General features: G+C 36.0%; 2 protein-coding genes across 2 annotated transcripts; one reads left to right on the top strand and one right to left on the bottom strand.

Annotated features, from left to right (window-relative positions):
• Window positions 1–7,166: 7,166 nt before the first annotated feature.
• LOC127129713 (uncharacterized) lies at window positions 7,167–8,459 on the bottom strand. Its single transcript, XM_051058849.1, has 2 exons — window positions 7,907–8,459; window positions 7,167–7,744 (listed from the first exon to the last, which is right to left on the bottom strand). The coding sequence occupies exons 1-2, from the start codon at window positions 8,457–8,459 to the stop codon at window positions 7,167–7,169; spliced, it is 1,131 nt and encodes a 376-aa protein (XP_050914806.1).
• Window positions 8,460–9,355: 896 nt separating this feature from the next.
• LOC127132603 (DEAD-box ATP-dependent RNA helicase 24) lies at window positions 9,356–14,556 on the top strand. The gene is made up of 5 exons (XM_051061558.1): window positions 9,356–10,271; window positions 10,678–11,906; window positions 13,572–13,611; window positions 13,711–14,113; window positions 14,210–14,556. Exons 1-5 carry the CDS (start codon window positions 9,644–9,646, stop codon window positions 14,256–14,258), a joined length of 2,349 nt encoding a protein of 782 aa, XP_050917515.1. The 5' UTR covers window positions 9,356–9,643; the 3' UTR covers window positions 14,259–14,556.
• The last annotated feature ends 5,451 nt before the right edge of the window (window positions 14,557–20,007 follow it).

Raw genomic sequence — 20,007 nt, 5'->3', positions numbered from 1 at the left:
TCAAGGATAGATTCGTCAACAAAGTTAGGTGAGTCTGGATCGTTCAATTGTTTCAACAAAACCTTAATATTCGATGGTATAAAATAGATCCACGTCGACAATCTTCATTTTCAATTGTTGTATCAACATATCAAAAGTATTTCCAAAAGGCTCACTCCCTGAACCAGTTGAAGAACTTGGAGGTTTTTTAATTGAAATGCCCTGACTACTCATAAATTTCATCAAAGCAACGTTAGGGTCCTTATCTTTGATATCTTTTAATTTTTCTTGACTAAGAGGAATGACAGAAGAGTTATATGAAAAATCATGAATGGGAGAATGCACAATAGTCTATATGGTTGAAAATGGTCGCTCATTGACTGCTGGCGAAATTGTTGGAATATGAGACAATTGTGGTCATTCTTTTTTGACCACAACATATCAAGTTTTAGTTGGGCCTTGATTTTCTTAGGTTCGACCAACATATGGATTTTCTTGTGTTCGGAAAGCATCTTGATTCCCCTGTAGATGGTTAACATGATATGGGTTTTCTGGTGTTAGAACACCTTTGCCTGGACCAGTCAATTGATGGTCAGAGTTATGAGCCTCATAATAAGTTAAACGGTGTTCAAGATGTTGATTATCTGAGTTGTCAAATGGTTGTTCAAGATATTAGTCTTCGACCATTTTGTTGGATGGTTCATGAATGTTTTCCTCGACTAGATTGACAAGCGTTGTTTCTTGTGATGGTGAGTTTACATGAGTTTCATTATTGGTTGAAGGGGAAATGACATAAATATGTCATTTCTAAGAAGAGTTAAAGGTGTAAAGAAACTCAAAAGACTTCATTTGCCTTAAAGTTAGGGCTTGAATTTACATTCTTTGAGCTTTCATCGGGAGGAGTTTGCTTTGCTCGCTCTATTTTCTTTCGAGTCAATTAAGGTTCTCCTTCTTCTTCTACACCAGAATCATCTTCTTTAGAGTTTTCTATTAATTAAGAATGAAGCCATGCTATTTAAGACCAATTTTTTTCAAAACTTATGACTGAGTTGAAATGTATACAAAATATTTTATTTGGTGTTAAAAGTTTCATCATTTGTGTATATGATTTCTTGTCATAGAGTTACATTTAACTTATATATATATATATATATATATATATATATATATATATATATATATATATATATATATATATATATATATATATATATATATATATATATATATATATATATATATATATATATATATATATATATTGAACCACCTTTAGAAAATTATCCATGCTTTTAGAAAATTTTATGTTAACAAATTTATGTGTTATTTCAGTTACATATATATATATGCTTATTTATTCATATATGTTTAGTCTACGACATATATTAGAAAATTAAATCTTTTATCATGAATAGGTAAAAGATGACTACATAATAGAGAAGGCATGGCTACAACAAGTGCTAACAGAATATGCCATTGCTTTTAGTAATTTCATGATACATCTATATTATTCCATACTAGCAAGTTTCATATATATAAACTGTGAGATATTGGATCGAACTCTAGTATGATTGAAGGATAACTTCTTGATTTGATAATCCGCATGATCATTAGCATGTCGTCGAAGTCTATTCACATGATATAGTCGAAGTATGCTAAGATTATTAGCATGTCAAATTAGGCTTGTTTATTGTGTCTAATTGTTTAAGTTAGCATGTTCTCTAAGTTAACTTGTGTAACAAGCCTGTGTGTAAAAGCCCATTAGTTTAGTGTGTTAGTTTTCTTATAAATCGCATACTAGTCTTTCATCATTGTATAACACAAATCCTAATTAGAGCGTGAGAGGTTATTTGTTATTTTGTAATACTTATAATTTTGTTTCAAAGAGAAAGTAAAAAATAACAATTTATAACCAACTTGTTGTGTTCTTCTTGTTTCCCTTTTTACTACCCTTATGGGTTTCTTGCTGATCAAGAAACTGATTATACTTTGTTATTCTAGTATTGTTTTCATAAAAAAATTGGTGCAATAAGAGTGGAGAAGATGTCGTCAACAAAATATGAGATTGAAAGTTCATCGGAGTGAATGATTTTGGTCTATGGCGCTTGAAGATGAAAGTCCTACTGGTTCAGCAAGGTTGTTTACAAACGTTGAAGGGAGCCGAAGTTATGGACGCTGTGTTAGCAGACAAAGAAAAAAGGACTATGGTAGAAAAAACCCACAACGCCATCTTATTTAGCCTTGGTGATAAGGTTCTTCGACAGACTTCGAATGAGAGGACGACGTCGGGGTTATGGGTGAAACACAAAAGTTTGTACATGACTAAATCATTGGTCAATCGCATATATCTAAAACAAGCTTTATATTCATTCAAGATGAGTGAAGACAAACTTATGGATGAGTAGTTTGATATGTTCAACAAGCTGATTCTTGATCTTGAAAATATTGATGTCAAGATTGAGGATGAATATCAAGTATTGTTGTTGTCATGTGTTTTGCCATATCACATGCTCACTTCAAATAAAATATTTGACCTTTGAAGAAGTTCAATCAGCCTTGTATTCTAAGGATTTGATCGAACGAAAGGAGCACAAGCCATCTTCTACTGGTGAAGGCCTGTCAGTTAAGGAGAAATTCACAAAGAGAGATGGCAAGTTTGACAAGAAGAAGGGTAAAAGACAGAAAAAAGTCTTATAATGGTAATGCCTCTAGTATTCGATGTTATTATTGGAATAAGGAGGGTCATATAAGAAAAGTGTGCCATGAACGCCTGAAAGATCATGGAGGTAAGGATAATGGCAACACAATCATTGTTAAAGATGATTTCGACTCATATAATATTCTCGTGGTTTTAAGCGGCGACTCAAGTAAATAGTGGATTATGGATTCAGGTTGCATCTGGCATATGACTCCAAACAAAGACTTGTTCGAGGAACTATGTGATCAAGATGATGTATCTATATTGCAAAAAAACAATAAAGCTTGCTAAATTGCATGTGTCAGATTTGTGAGATTCAAGCTCCATGATGATTCAATAAGGTTGTTAACTGAAGTCAGGTATGTACCTGATTTGAAGAGAAATTTGATTTCTCTTGGTGAATTCGACAAGAAAGGATACGTTTTCCAAGGAGATAAAAATATTCTAAAAGTCATGAAGGGGTCAAAGGAAGTCTTACGAGGTGTGAAGAAATAAGGCTTATATATCCTTGACTCTGAAGTTCTCAGTGGTTCTGCAAGTGTTGCATCCATAAAACCTTTGTCGAAGACAAAAGTTTGGCACATGAGATTGGGCCATGTCAGTGAATGAGTCTGGTCAAATTGGGGAAACAAAATCTACTTGGTGGAGACAAAGTTGAAAAGCTGAAGTTTTGTGAACCCTGTGTACTTGGAAAATCTTGTAGAGTGTTGTTCAATAAAGGCAAACAAAGAACGCATAGGTCCTTTGATTACATCCATGTCGATCTTTAGGGGCTTGCAAGGTGTCCATCACATTCATGAGCAAGGTATATTCTATCTATAGTTGATGATTATTCCAGAAAGTTATGGCCATTATCCAGAAGACCAAGGATGAAACATTTGAGAACTTCAAAAGTTGGAAGACTCTAGTCGAAAATCATAGAGACAAAAAGGTCAATAGGTTGAGAACCAACAATGGCCTTGAATTTTGAAATGAGGCATTCGACAGTTTTTGTGCAACCTCTGGTATTACGAGGCACAAAACGACTATAGGTACTCCCCAACAAAATGGTTTGGCTGAAAGGTTTAATCGGACCATTTTGGAAAGATTTAGATGCATGTTGACTAATGCTGGGTTAAATAAGGTGTTTTGGGCAGAGGTTGTTTCGACAACGACATATTTGATAAACAAATGTCTTTCAACGACATTAGATATGAAAACACCTGAAGAAGTTTGGTCGAGACACCCACCAGATCTCGATAAACTTATAATATTTGACTGCATAGCCTATGCCCAAGACAAGGTCGAACCTAGAGCTCTGAGATGCATGTTCATATGGTATCCTGAAGGAGTCAAAGTTTACAGGTTATGATGCATAGAGCCACGTCATAAGAGGTGTATCACAAGTTAAGATGTAGTCTTCAATGAAGCTGGTATGAGTTTTAGGAAAACTGATGACATTAGTCTAAGTGCACAAATATTTGAGGAAGAGCTGGAACATGAATAAATTTATGTCGAGGTGGAGCATGTCGATGTTGAATTGCGTATCCTAGATCAAGTCGAAGAAGAATCACAAGATGCTGAAGATACTGAGGAAGTTGAGGAAACTGTCGATGACTACATGTTGGCAAGAGATAGGGCAAGAAGAGTCATCAAGTCACCTCAAAAACTTGGGTATGCATATTTTATAGCTTATGCCTTAATCTATGCAAGTGAGGTTCTAGATGAAGAACCTAAAAACTATAAAGAAGTTATAAGGAGTCAAAATAAGATTGAATGGCTGAAGGCCATGGATGATGAGATGAAGTCTCTTCATGATAACCACATTTGGAAACTGATCAAGAAACCTGTTGAAGCCATGTTAGTTAGTTGTAAATGGATTTTCAAAGTTAAGGAAGAAATCAGAGGAGTGACATCGAAGAGATACAAGGCAAGATTGGTCACAAGGGGTTTCACTAAAAAAAAAGGTGTCGACTTCAATGATGTGTTTTTTTCCTGTTGTGAAGCACATGCGCATTCAAATGTTACTTGCCATGGTGGCACAATTCGACCTAGAACTGGAACAAATGGATGTGAATACTGCTTTCTTGTATGGAAATCTAGATGAAACAATCCTGATGAGGCAGCCTGAAAGGTATGCAGAAAAGGGAAAGGAGGATTATGTGTGTAAGTTGAATAGATCCTTATATGGACTGAAACAATCTCCTCGACAATGGAATAAGAGATTCGACAAGTTCATGACACACATAAGTCTCATTGGAAGTCAACTCGACCACTGTGTTAACTTCAGATTTTGACCTGGAAATTCATTTGTTATTTTGTTGCTTTATGTGGATGATATTCTCATAGAAAGCAACAATGTCGGTGATGTAATGAAGGTGAAAGCTGAACTCGATAAGGAGTTCGATTTGAAGGATTTGGGAGTTGCATCCAGGATTCTTAGGATTGACATCCTAAGAGATATAAAGCAATCAGAATTATGCTTATCTCAAGATACATACCTAGAGAAGATTCTCGATAAATTTTATATGTCGAATTCAAAGCTTGTTGTGACTTCGACAAACCCTCAATACAAGATGAGTACAGATTAGTGTCCTAGTACTGAGGTCGAAAAGCTTATATGAATTACATCCCATATGTTAACATAATTGGTTATTTGATGTATGTTATGGTCAGTACTAGACTCGACATAACATATGCAGTAAGTTTTGTAAGCAGGTAGATGGTGAATCTTGGAAAGGCTTACTAACAAGCATTGAAGTGGATTCTAAGGTACATAATTGGGTCTCTGAACAAAGTCCTAATTTATGATGGAGCATGTGGTGGAAATAGTAAAGCATAAATAGAAGGGTATGTCGACTCTGATTATACAGGTTGTATGGATTCTAGAAAATCTATTTCTAGATATGTGTTCACTATGTTTGGCACAACAATCAGTTGGAAATCAATACTTCAGAAGATCGTTGTCTTATCAATCACTGGAGTATAATATATCATCCTCACCGAAGTTGTGAAAGAAGTATCGTGGCTTGAAGGTTTTGCTAACGAGCTGAAACTTCAATGTCGAGTTATCACCATTAAATGTGATAGTCAAAGTGGTATACACATGTTGAAGATTTCAACCTATCATGAGCGAACCAAGCACATCGGCGTGAGGTTGTTTTTTGTTAGATGGGTAATCGATAATGGAAAAGTCCAAGTGCTAAAGGTTTTGACAGATCATAATGTTGTTGATACGATCGCCAAGACATTACCAAGTTGCAAATTTTTCCATTGTATGCAGTTGATAAAGCTGCATGAAGAAAGCTAGTTTGTTCCATTGATATTATAGAGTTTGTTCCAAGGTGGAGATTCGTGAGATATTGGATCAAACTCTAGTATGATCGAAAGATATGTTCGACAATTCGACATGATCATTAGCATGTCGTCGAAGTCTGTTCACATGTTGTAATCGAAATATGCTAGGATTATTAGCATGTCGAATTGGGCATGTTTGTTATGCCCAATTGTTTAAGTTGATTTGTTCTCTAAGTTAGATTGTGTAAAAGTCCATTAGTTTAGCATGTTAGTTTTCTTATAAATAACATACTAGTCTCTCATCATTATATAACGCAAATCCTAATTAGGGTGAGAGATGTTATTTGTTATTTTGTAACACTTGCTTTCAAAGAGAAAATAAAGAATAACAATTTATAACCAACTTGTTGTGTTCTTCTTGCTTCCATTTTTTCTATATTGTGGATTTCTTGCCAATAAAAAACTAATTATACTTTATTATTCTGATATTATTTTCACAACAAAAACATTAAATCAATAGAAGATACAAATAATAACTTATCAAAATCCCTAAAAACACTTTCTTGTAAATTGAAAAATTGGGAAATTTATTTTGTATTTTCAACCGACAGTAAAATGGTAAACTCACAAATTTTTTTTTGAAAAAGAAACAACTAAAAACTCAAAATGAATAAATTTCACGAAGAACAACAATTTCTTAACGATTCCATGCAATAATACCTTAAACAAAAATGAAAAGAAGTACCCAAATCGAAAAAGAAAATGTATAGAAGAGCACCTTTACAAAGCACTTTAGAGAGCAATTTGTTGTTAAGTTTTAGAAAATGAAATTTAAAAGAGTTGAGCACTTAAGAAATTTAAATAAAAGGAGCACCTAAGAGCATCTCCAACTGTGAACCCATTTTTGGGTTCCTTATGGGACCTATTAAGCCACGTCAGCTTGAAGCAACTCATTCAGTTTTTCACTCCAATGATGCAACTCTGAAGAACTCATATTGGGTCCCACAACTTTACTTTATATATTAATATATTATTTATATTAAATTTTATATTAATTAAAATAATAATTTTAATTATTTAAATTAAAATTGATATAAAATAAATAAAATTCAAATTAAACTTATAATCTAAAATGATAATTAAAATTAATCTCAAATACATGATATATAATTAAAAACAATAAAAGTAAATAACATCTCATAATTAATCAAACTTAAATTTCATCATCTTCATGTCCAAAACGTTCCCAAATATACTCGACTAGATCTCCTTGAAGTTGACGATGGACTTGTTTTTCACGAATACTTGCTCTTCTTTGTAGTCTTGTTGTAAGATTCGGATGAGGACCGCTAAATGTTTCGGTTGTTGAGTTGTTGATATCCACGTTATCATAAGAGTAATCAAAATTACCTCCATATGTATGTCGTTCGTCTTCCACAATCATGTTGTGTAATATGATGCAGGCATATATAGTATGCTTAATGGTGTCCATGTGCCAAGCACGCGCTGGGCCACGTATAACTGCAAATCGAGATTGAAGCACTCCAAATGCCCGCTCCACATCTTTTCTAGCCGATTCTTGATGTTGAGCAAATAATTTTTTCTTTTCTCCTTGTGGCATTGAAACGGTCTTGACAAATGTAGCCCACTCAGGATATATACCATATGCTAAATAATATCCCATATTATATGGTGTCCCATTGATTGTATATTGCACATTGGGAACACGTCCTTCCAAAATATCGTTAAACACGTTGGATTGGTTTAGCACATTAATGTCATTGTTTGAACCTGCAATACCAAAGAAAGCATGTCAAATCCATAAGTCTTGCGATGCCACTGCTTCAAGCATGATTGGGGGCTTACCATGATCACCTCGACAAAACTGTCCCTTCCATGCAACAAGACAATTTTTCCATACCCAATGCATACAATCAATGGAACCCAACATACCTGGAAAGCCACGTGACTCACCCATTTGTAAAAGATGTTCAACATCAATGTTGTTAGGTTTTCTCAAATACTCATCCCCAAATACAACATTCACGCCCTTAACAAATCTTTGTAAGCACTCAATTGAAGTGCTTTCACCGATTCGAACATATTCGTCTACAAGGTCAGCAGGAGACCCATACGCCAACATACGAATATCAGTTGTACATTTCTGTAATGGTGAAAGACCCATTTTACCAGTTGCATCGACCCTCATTTGGAAATATTCATCATAATTGCCAAGGGCATCTACAATTCGAAGAAATACATGCCTATGCATTCTGAACCTTCTTCGGAATTGAACATATGTGTATACTGGGTTTTCCGAGAAGTAGTCATTAAATAATCGATTGTGCCCTTCTTCGCGACCTCGATCTATAGTTGTTCTTCTCTTTCGCCTAGAAGAACTCCCAGAATTCTGAAGTTGTTGTTCTTCATCATTGTCGTCCATAAATTCTTCTTCAACCAACGCCCAAAATTCTTGATCGTTATTATCTGAATTGTCTGAATCCATGTAGTTAGTAAAGAATGAGAGAAAAATGAGAGATATGTGGTAAATATGAGAATGATAAAATAATGACATAAGTGTTGAAAATGATTAACGATCAAGAATTCATGTGTTGATCGTTAACGATCAAGAATGGTAAATATGAGAATCCATGTGTTGATCGTTATAATGAAAATGATTAGGATCCATTTGAGAATAAATTGTTGAAAAAAATTAAAAGTTTAGGAATAAAATGATGAAATTGTGAGAGAGAAATTTCAAATTGAAGAGAAAATAAGAGTGAGAGAAAATTTGTGTTGGTGAAATTTTAGATATAAAATATATTTATAAAAAAATAAATTGAAAAAAAAAGCAACTAGCCGTTGAACGGCTAGTTTTCATTAAAAAAAGAAAGAAAAATGCATGGTTTCCGTTGCTCTCTCTTCACCGTTTGCCATGCTGGCTGCAGCATGTGATGTGCCAGGCTGGCGATCCAAGGGATGAACGGCACAAAATCCAGCGCTAAAGCTGGTCTAAGAAAGAAGATGAGAACAACTAGATTTAAGAAATTTTGAGTGTCATTTTTATTTTATATTTTTACAATAACTACAAAAGTAGGGGTACTTTAGTATTTTCAACCATTTTTTTTTTTTTTTAGGTTCTGTCCATTTCAGCGCGGAAAGGATTTTGGAGTGGGGCCCATGAAACAATTTCTTTCCTTCACCTTTTATATCTATTCCAAACAATAGAAAATGTATCCTTCCATTCACTTTCTCTCCCTTCACATTCTTTCCTCACTCTTTCTTTAAAACCAAACACAGTGTTAGAAACAGCAAAATTTGTTTTTTAAAATTAAAATTAAATTCTCGCTTTACCAAAAAAATAGTGTTTCGTTTTTCATCTAGCAAAAAAACCGGGCTTTATCCCCCGGTTCGGGTACCCGCTCAACCAACTAAAAACTGAATGACTACTTGAAAAGAAGCACCTTCGTCACAATCCTTAACCAGAAATCGACCATACGAGGTTGTGGTCGCAACCCTGCTCGCAGCACCCCCAGATTCGACTACCCATAGCTCAAACATTCAAAAAACCCATCTTTTTCACTATCCCTAAATTTAATCATCTCCCTCAATATTCTTCACCGTGTAACACCAGTTAGGGTTTTCTCCCTCACTGAAATTCCGTCACAAAAACCAACCAATTAACCAGCAATGTCAAAGAGGAAGTTCGGATTCGAAGGTTTCGGCATAAACCGCCAATCAACCTACAGTTTCGAACGATCTCAACCTCCTCAGCGACTCTACGTCCCTCCCTCCTCTCGTAAAACCCACGACAACTACGAGGATAATGACCTAGACAACATCGAGTACGACGAAGATGCCAGAGAAGAAGCCAGCAACAACAACAACGACGACAACGACAATAATAATGGCGGTGGCGGTGGTGGTGGAGGTGAGGAGGAGGAAATCGATCCTTTGGATGCTTTTATGGAAGGGATACACGAGGAGATGAAGGCAGCGCCGGCACCGAAGCCGAAGGAAAAGGTAGAAGATAGATACAGAGACGATGAAGAGGATCCTATGGAGAGTTTTTTGAGGGCGAAGAAGGATTTAGGGTTGACGTTGGCGTCTGATGCGCTGCATGCTGGATATGATTCTGATGAGGAGGTTTATGCTGCTGCTAAGGCTGTGGATGCTGGTTTGATTGATTATGATTCTGATGATAACCCTATTGTTATTGATAAGAAGAAAATTGAACCTATAGCTCCCCTTGATCATACTGAAATTGATTATGAGCCTTTTACTAAGGATTTTTATGAGGAGACACCTTCAATATCAGGTAACCCTGAAATTTTATTCTTATGTTTTACTTGTTGATTCAGAGTTGTGGCTACTTAGGTAAATATAGTGTGTTGATATTTCTATGCAAGATGGTTCTTTAAGGCCCTGTTTTGATAAACAACTTAATTAATTAAGGGCTTATAGCATAAAACTTATCATATAGGTGTTCATGTATAAGCTATCAGTATAACATAGTTTAAGATAAGTCAAGCTATTTTCACGAGCTATCCAGGAGAGCTTATGGACCCGTCATAAGCTGTTTCTATAAGCTCTTTCAGAAGTACTTTTAAGTTTTACTAGTACTAGTAGATAGTTTTAAATAATTTAATCCAAACGTACCCCTAGATTATGAGTTAACTGTGATTGAACATTTGACACTAGTGTTTTTTTCGGGCTTGATACAGGTATGAGTGAGCAAGATGTACTTGAATATAGGAAGAGTTTGGCTATTCGGGTGTCAGGTTTTGATGTTCCTAAGCCAGTTAAAACATTTGAGGACTGTGGGTTTGCTTCACAAATTATGTCTGCTATAAAGAAACAAGGTTATGAGAAGCCTACGTCTATACAATGTCAAGCTTTACCGGTTGTGCTTTCTGGTAGAGATATCATTGGCATAGCAAAAACTGGTTCTGGTAAAACTGCTGCTTTTGTGCTTCCTATGATCGTGCATATCATGGATCAGCCTGAACTTCAGAAGGAGGAAGGTCCTATAGGAGTGATATGTGCACCTACCAGAGAATTAGCGCATCAGATATATCTAGAAGCCAAGAAGTTTGCTAAAGCATATGGTATACGCGTCTCTGCTGTCTATGGTGGAATGTCAAAGCTTGAACAATTCAAAGAACTCAAGGCAGGCTGTGAGATCGTTGTTGCTACTCCTGGGAGATTGATAGACATGCTAAAAATGAAGGCATTGACAATGCTGAGAGCAACTTACCTGGTACTTGATGAGGCTGATCGAATGTTTGATTTGGGATTTGAGCCACAAGTAAGGTCCATTGTTGGTCAGATTAGGCCTGACCGCCAAACTTTGCTCTTTTCTGCAACAATGCCTCGCAAAGTTGAAAAGTTAGCCAGGGAAATCCTTTCCGATCCTACCAGAGTGACAGTGGGAGAGGTAGGGATGGCAAATGAAGATATTACTCAAGTTGTTCAAGTAATTCCTTCCGATTCTGAGAAATTGCCGTGGCTTCTGGAGAAGCTGCCTGAAATGATCGATCAAGGTGATACATTAGTTTTTGCTTCCAAGAAGGCCACTGTGGATGAAATCGAATCACAATTGGGTCAGAGAGGCTTTAAAGTTGCTGCCCTACATGGTGATAAGGATCAAGCTTCTCGTATGGATATTTTACAAAAGTTTAAGTCTGGCACTTACCACGTGCTTATTGCAACTGATGTTGCTGCTCGTGGTCTTGACATCAAATCAATTAAAACAGTGGTCAATTTTGATATTGCTAAAGATATGGACATGCATGTCCATCGCATTGGAAGAACGGGGCGTGCTGGTGACAAGGACGGAGTTGCATACACTCTTATAACTCATAAAGAAGCACGGTTTGCTGGTGAATTGGTTAATAGTTTAGTTGCTGCTGGTCAAAATGTATCCACGGAGTTGACAGATCTTGCCATGAAGGTAATGATGCTCTATACTGTATTCTAGTTTCATCTCTGTTATTGGTGTTTATGCAATTGATCTCATGCTTGCAGACTCTCGTATCATATCCATGTAGTTATTGATGGTCCATGCAGTTGTAGATTTTGTACAATCTATTATTCATTCTCTTATGCTATTTACAGGCCAAAAATGAATTATTAATTAGTACATATTTCTTGAAATGTTATGTATTAATGTATTTGATGGCATGGTTGAGGTAGGTTTTCTTAGGTTTGACTGTTTGAGACTATCTGATCCGATCATTATAAAGATATTAAAGGGATTGAATCAAAGTTATCAATCCCAGATAACGGAACGGAGCGGCCGACCTCAAACATGGGATAGTGGATAGCGGGATAACCGCTATTTGACTATTTTTTGGATTATTTATATGAATAATCCATAAAACATATATTCAATGTAAAACTAAACAAATAACACAATACCCATAAAAAAATAGAGGAGAGACAGAGTAAGTAAAAGTAAAAGAGAAATAAATTTATTAAAATACTATTACTTAATAGAAAAAAAAACAGAGGAGAAATAGCTTAAGTAAATGAGGGAAAAGACTTCAAAAAAGAAGAGGAAGTAGACTTTGAAAAAAGATAGAGTACGGTCCGAAGAAGAAAGAAGAATAAAACAAAGGAAGAAAGAAGAAGAAAGGAAAGAAGAGAAGAGAAAGAAGAAGAGAAGAAAACTTGAAAAATTAAGCGAAAGCGTGTGAGAAAAAGACCGATTATTCTGCTGTGTTTCGGAGTTAGGGCAAATCTGAAAAATTCCTCAAAACTCCTCTTACGTTTCATTTTTTTAAGGGTAATTCTGGGTTTTCACTTTCGAAACTGATGAAATCCGCTTTCACCGTAAAGCACTCTGTTCCCACTATCCGCTAAACCTCAAATAGCGGCCGCTAGCTCAAACTGGGATGAGAACCGCTCCTCCATAGCGGAGGGTCACCGTTCCGGGACGCTATCCCGGGATATCGGCCGCCATTGATAACTCTGGATTGAATTGCTCTTTTTGAAAGATGAAATGGTTTGTGAACAAAATAAAGGGTTTGTGAGTAGTTGAATATTAAACAAAGACCAGACAAGCATTTGGATAGTAAACTCCATTTGGTTGAACACTTGGGTAATATTATGGTAAGGAAGACTTATTTTTTAGGCTCTAAATGTTATTGACTGCTCGGCTTTACGCTTCAAGGAAGTTGTTTGAATGAGAATAAATTTGACATTTTGTGAGTTTGGCATTTTGCGAGTTGTCAAATTGTCCTGTCTCCCCTCTAATTTTGATCGAGTCGCTGACCTCATCAACTCGGCTTTTCTATAGTGCTGCTACCTTGATTGTCTTCATGAATCCGCAAAAACCTTTCCCTAATAATGTTTACTTCTTTAGTATGCTCCAAAGATCATATTAGCTCTCACGAGCGCAACACATATTATGACTATAGGGATTGTGCACTGACAATAAAGAAGAGTTTATTGTGTTGGTGTTTTTCTCTTTTAGTAATACATTTATTTTCTTCACAAAGCTTGTCTTCTGTCTCTAAAAATTACTCTTATGATAGTTTATGATGATGCTATAAGTTTCAGATCTCTTGTTGGTGTCTTAAAATTACTAATCAACTTTTGTCTTGTAATTCCACAGGATGGGAGATTCAGGTCGAAACGTGATGCGAGAAAAGGAGGTATGATATTTGACTTGCATACTAATGCCTATAGAAGAGTCATGATATTGGCATGCTTAATTGGTGAATCTCTTTATTTACATTTCTTGTGTTGTGCAGGTGGGAGAAAAGGCAAAGGCAGGGGTGGCGGTGCGGGTGGCAAAGGCGTGCGTGGGGTGGATTTTGGCTTGGGCATTGGATATACAACAGAGTCAAACAGTGCACCATCTAACTCAGTTCCAAACCGGTCCGCCGCTGTAAATTCTCTGCGAACAGGAATGATGTCCCAGTTTAGGAGTAGCTTCGTTGCCGCATCATCAAACTCCCAAAATGGAGGACTCGGTAATAATCCAATCATGGCTGTTAATAAGAGACCAGCACTTGCCGGCTTTGTATCTGGTGGATCAATTGGGGGCGATATAAATACTCATCAGCAAACTTCTTCTTACAATCCTGCTACATCAACCGTAAATTCCACCGCTCAAAGTCCCGGAGTAAATCCTGGTCAGAACAGCACAAACAGGTTACTTTCCTAAGCTGAACTTGCTTCTTACATATCTTTATGGCTTAGCTACTTCGTTTGCTGATAAAGTTCTTGTTATTTTTCCTTCTTCTGCAGTAGTTCCAAACCTAGAGAAAGGCGGAGGCCATCTGGGTGGGATAGGTAGTTTGTTGTCGGCACCACCGTCACATGATGTATGAATGCTCGCTCATATTTATCGTTGAAGTGTTGGTTTCATTTGTCATGTATTATCAAATGATAGAGCAGAGTAAACAGAAATGAAAAACATTGTGGGAATTGTATTGAAATATTGAAAAAGGAGGGCAAACAAAGTCTCATACAAATATTCCTAAGCCAAGGCTCCTCTGTTTACCTCTATGTGTTGTACCAGAATAACGATTGGAAAAATCCTAACTAAATGGTCTTTGTTGTAAGGGAGCAAGTTATTAGAAGATCTTTGTATATTTGAATTTGCCATACTTTTTTTTTGTATTGCTGCTTCTTAGTTTGCCTTAAATACTCACTATCTTAAATTTTAGTTCTCAATTTGTTTACTTCAAACTTTTGCAGCTTCAATTTGAAGAACAACCCATATTCAATTTTAGTTCTTTTTAAAACTTTTAAACTACAGGGGTTAGGAATGTTAAGTTACTTCTCAATTCTGGATTTTTGGACTAAAGTAATGCAAAAATTTTAATCTTATCACTCAAATAACAATTTTTCTTAGATAAGTCAATCAACGACTCAGTTTATATGAATTGACGTGTGAACTAGTGTTAATACGTATTTAAAAAAATAAATTGATCTTCACAATCGTTCTTCAAATAAGGAAGATTTTTTTTTAATAATCAATTTTATAAAAAAAATTCAAAAATAACCATAAATTCAAAAAAATTATAAAAATAACCATTTTTGTGCCTTAAAGACACATGGGCACCACCCTAGATGGCGCCTACCCTTAAAAGGAGGGCAAGTCGCCACTAGGAGTGGCGCCTACTCCTATTTTTTTTTTTTAATATTTTTTTTTTAATATATTTTTAATTATTTTAAAAAAAAAAAATCTTTTTTATCTTATTATAAATTTATTAATTTATATTTATTATAAATTATATTAATTTATATTAATACATATATATATATAAATAATATTATTTACAATATATATATATATATATATATATATATATATATATATATATATATATATATATATTAATTTATATATATTAATTTAATTTATAACTAAATAATATTATTTATAAATTATTAAAATATATTAATTTATATATATGTAAATAAATAATATTATGTATATATTTGTAAAATACACAAGATATATATATATAAATATATATTAATTTATATATATATATTAATTTATATTAATAAACATAATATATTTATATTAAAATAATACACAAGACAAATATTATAAAGTTTAATTAAAATGCATTATTAATTTGGGATTTTTTACATATTATGCGGTCCCTGGTACGATCCGCACGGGGGAGGTCTAACTACTCGTCTAGACGGCTCACGTGGTGGTGGTGCTTCCCTATTCCCACCCCTAGTCCTAACGTGTCCCCTTGCCCTTTGCCGTTGTGGTTGGGTCGAAGTCCCTTCAATGTTGTAGGAAAGGCGGGTGCCCTCTGCGCCCTCAAAGCTTTGTCTAGGTGGGACAAACTGACTCCTGTTGGGTGCGCCCTCGAAATGTGGCATTTGGTAGTTGAGGGTTGAATCGGGTTGGCTAAAGAACAATGTCTGTTGTGGTGTGTAGTAGTCTTGTTGGTAATCCTCTTGTATACCTGTGTCGGGGCTAAGTGGAGGACTGGAAGAGCCCGGGACATCGTCGTGATGGAAATGTTGGGATTGGTGTTGGTGGGGGATTGAGTTTGTGGTAAGTGTTGGGACTGTTGATGGTGGTGGGAATGTTGAGGTTGGTGTTGGTAATCTTCATGATATTGGGGTTGAGTTTGTGGTATGTAGTGTTGATTTGGTTGGGGGGTGGACATGTGTTGTGGTGGTTCTTGTTGATAATACGGTGGTGGTGGTTGTTGTTGGTAATACGGTGGTGGTGGTTGTTGTTGGGAATATTGTGGTGGTTGTTGTTGTTGGAAATATGGTTGTTGCATTCGAGGATCGTCCAAATAGAACGGGTCAGACACAATCATTTCTGGATTTGTATTTGCTCTATACCAATCCACATACTCCATTGTCGGCTTCATTTCGTTGGGCGCCACCGGAAATTGTAGAACATAGTGGGCACGTTCTTTCCACATTTTACGGGACTCCTTTGCAAATGCCTTCTAATTTTGGACATACCACTGGTGGCTGACTTTTTTAAGATGCCAAGGTTCCAAAGACATTGGGGGGCCTGAGATTTCTTGATGCATTCCGAATTGCAGTTTGACACGGTCACTTTGGTGCATCTCCACAGTGGTGAACCGCATGATAGCCGTTTTTGTTGTCCAAACAGCTGCATCTTCGGGGTTGGGTTGATGTTCCAATCCCAAATATGGTCTCCAAATAAACTACAAAGAAAAAAATAAATATGTTATTTATTGAGAATGCTTGATATTAATAAATTAGTTAGAAGATGAATGATTTAGTGGTAATACATCTTGTGCTCGGAGACGATCCAAGAGTTGACGATAAAATATTATTTTATTTTTCGGGGTAAGACTGTAATCTAGTCCAGTTGTAATGAACCTAAACAAAAAAAGATAAATAATATTATTTACAAATATTTATAGAATAAATATACAAAATAAAATAACATCATAAATTTACCTAGTTGCGTAGGGGAAGGAGTAGACGTTAGGATTTTCGGGGGCTAGCCTCGACAATCTCCACCACCCCCATGTTTGGAGCAAAAAAGCACATCCAGAAAATGTACAGTGGTCATTTTGTGCGTTTTTACACAAAGAGCTATATAGGAAAGTCAATACAGCAGAACCCCAACTATACGTGCTTATTCTATCTATGTCCTCGAGCAAACTCAAGTACATAAAGTTTATGCTATTTCCCGTGCCTTCGGAAAATAACAAGTTCCCAAATAATAACATAATGTAAAACCTTGTTTTTATTATTTTTTCTTGTTCGGACAAATCCTCAGTCAAAATAATAGCGTCGTGATAGAATTGGAGGCTCGATAGTTTAATACCCTGGCCCCTTGCTTTCGCAGATCCCTCACCCTCAACTAGATCTACGCCCAACATTTGAACACATAGTTCGTTGGGCTGTTGAACATTTCCAGTCACAGGCTTACCATCTATTCGAAGACCCAAAAGCATGTACACGTCCTCTAGTATGACGGTACATTCACCAGTTGGTAGGTGAAAAATGTGTGTCTCTGGTCTCCAACGTTCACACAAAGCAAGAATAAATTTCACATCAATTGTGGCATTTACCACATGCATAACATGACCGAACCCCGCACGCTCTATGTAAGGTACGCACCATGGATTTGGATAAGTCATAGGGTGTGAACGTTGACGAAATTTCTTGGGATCCTTTAAAAACAAACAATATAAACAATCATTAGATTGGAGTTGTAAAAAATAAATTATAAACATACGAAAGAGGCAACGTTCAAGAAAAACTTACGAATGAGGCAATGTTCGCCCTAGTGCCTCTGTGTTCTTGACCCATGGTAAGAAGAGACATGATTGCAATGTAGAAGGTAGGTTTGTTGATGAAAAGTTCGTCGGTGTTCTCTGAAAAAAATTGTTAGTGGATGATGAAATGTTTCAAGAATGACCTGCTATTTATAACCGTATTCAGATAGTATGAATATGTAAAAAAATTGGACACGTGTAACGCATGCAAAAATTTGACACGTGTAACGCATGCAAAGTTGGCTGAGATTCTTGCAGGCTAGGTGGAGCTGGATAGGCATGCGTGAGAATCTTGCAGGCTAGGTGGATATGACTTTGATGGATAGGCATGCGTGAGAATCTTGCATGCTATGTGGATAGGTTAGCATGCATTGGTACAGGCTAGGTTGCACTTGTCTTGTCTAAGGGAAGGCTTGGTGGATGTGTTGCATGCAAAAATGTGACACGTCTAACACATGCATCACAATTGAATCTGTGTATCTAGGCATGCGTGAGAATCTTGCAGGCTAGGTGGATATTTTAACACCCCGATAAAATATGATAATTATTTAATTTAAGTTTAATAGTATATTATGATGATAATATGAATGAGAGGGTATTATTTTTCAAAATAAAAGATAAACCATTCATATATATTATTATTAGTATATTTATTAATTTAATTAAATAATTGGAATATTATTGGATTATTATTATTGGAATAATAAAGTTGGAAATTTTATGAATAATCGAGGGTAGAAGAGAGAAATCCAATTTAAGAATTTTGTTATTATAAGAAGGAAGTGGAAAGGCTAGAGAGAGTTTTCTATCGGTACGTGAAAACAGAGAAACGACTGAAAAGTGGGAAAAGGGCAAAAAGGAAGAGCAAGAGAAGAAAGGTTGAAGAAGGGAAAAGCTTGAAGTAAAGGATTTGCCGGATTAACTCAGATAAGGGGGGTTTATCGTCGTTTAATGGGTATTATGGATTAACATGTAATGGGTAGTAATAAGCCATTGAATCGACTCTAATTAGGTTTTGATAAAACCCTTGATTGTGATGAGTAAATTACGTTAAAACTGTGAATGAATCTATATTTGGATGAGTCGTAATTTTCTGGATGTGTAGCTTTTTACGGAATCGAAATCGGAGGTCCGGAAGTCCTCCAACGGCGGAAAATGCGGGTGATTCTGCATTCTGTTCGTGTTAGCGCAGGAACAGCTTTCTGTCTTGCGTTAACCGGTTAACCCAGGGTGTTAACCGGTTAACACTGTTATGATAATTAAAATAATTAATTTCTGTCTTGCGTTAACCGGTTAACCCAGGGTGTTAACCGGTTAACACTGTTAAAAATTACAGAGAAGCGCATTCTGTTTTGCGTTAACCGATTAACCCAGGGCGTTAACCGGTTAACACTGTTTGAAAAGTGAAAAATTGATATTTAAATGTTGTGCAGTTGGTTGTTTCAGCTGAGTGATGTAATTTAGCTGATGTATGATATAGTAGGGATCATTTCCCGTTGTTTTGAGCAGTATAGGTATTAGTAGAGTGTGCTAATACTGTGATTTATTATTTGGCATGACATGATATGATTCTGTGATAAATATGCTGATGATGTATGATGGTATGCATAATGCTGTGAATATATCTATTATGTATGCAATTGTGGATGGACTGTTTATGGCTTAGAGTGTGAGCATATGTCCATTGTGGATTGTTGTTGATGTTTGCATGCTAGGTGATTTAGCGTGCATCGCATGGCCTTTATGGTGGTAGCTAATTCCCATGGTGAGGAATTAGTGAGTTGTCTATGGCTTAGAGTGTGAGCATATGTCCATTGTGGATTGTTGTTGATGTTTGCATGCTAGGTGATTTAGCGTGCATAGCATGGCCTTTATGGTGGTAGCTAATTCCCATAGTGAGGAATTAGTGAGTGAGTCACTAGGTCTCAAATGAGTGGGACTAGTGAGCTTGGTAGCCGTATCTGGGTTTGATCGGTGAGGTTGAACTATGTGTTCACGAATAGTCGGTACCGCATGCATGGAGTCTCATTTCATAATGTATGTATGGCGTATAATATGAATGGATGTATTCCAATATTATACGTGTGTGTTGTGGTTGTGTTGAGTATGATTATGAGTTGATGTTGCCGTTGCTGAAGGTGTGATAGGATTAGGGTGATGAATGTGTTAATTTACTTAACATTACATGATATTTTATAATGCTTGTTATATCGATTGAGGAACTCACCCTTACAACTATGTTTCAGGTAACGAGCAGTGATTGAGTAGAAGCTAGTGCTTGGAGTCTAGTGTAGTTCC

The sequence above is a fragment of the Lathyrus oleraceus genome, chromosome 3, assembly GCF_024323335.1.
Source record: "Lathyrus oleraceus cultivar Zhongwan6 chromosome 3, CAAS_Psat_ZW6_1.0, whole genome shotgun sequence".
NCBI classification, from domain to species: domain Eukaryota; kingdom Viridiplantae; phylum Streptophyta; class Magnoliopsida; order Fabales; family Fabaceae; genus Lathyrus; species Lathyrus oleraceus.
Note: the sequence above shows the minus strand (reverse complement) of the source record. Positions and strands in the feature narration are given on the sequence as shown.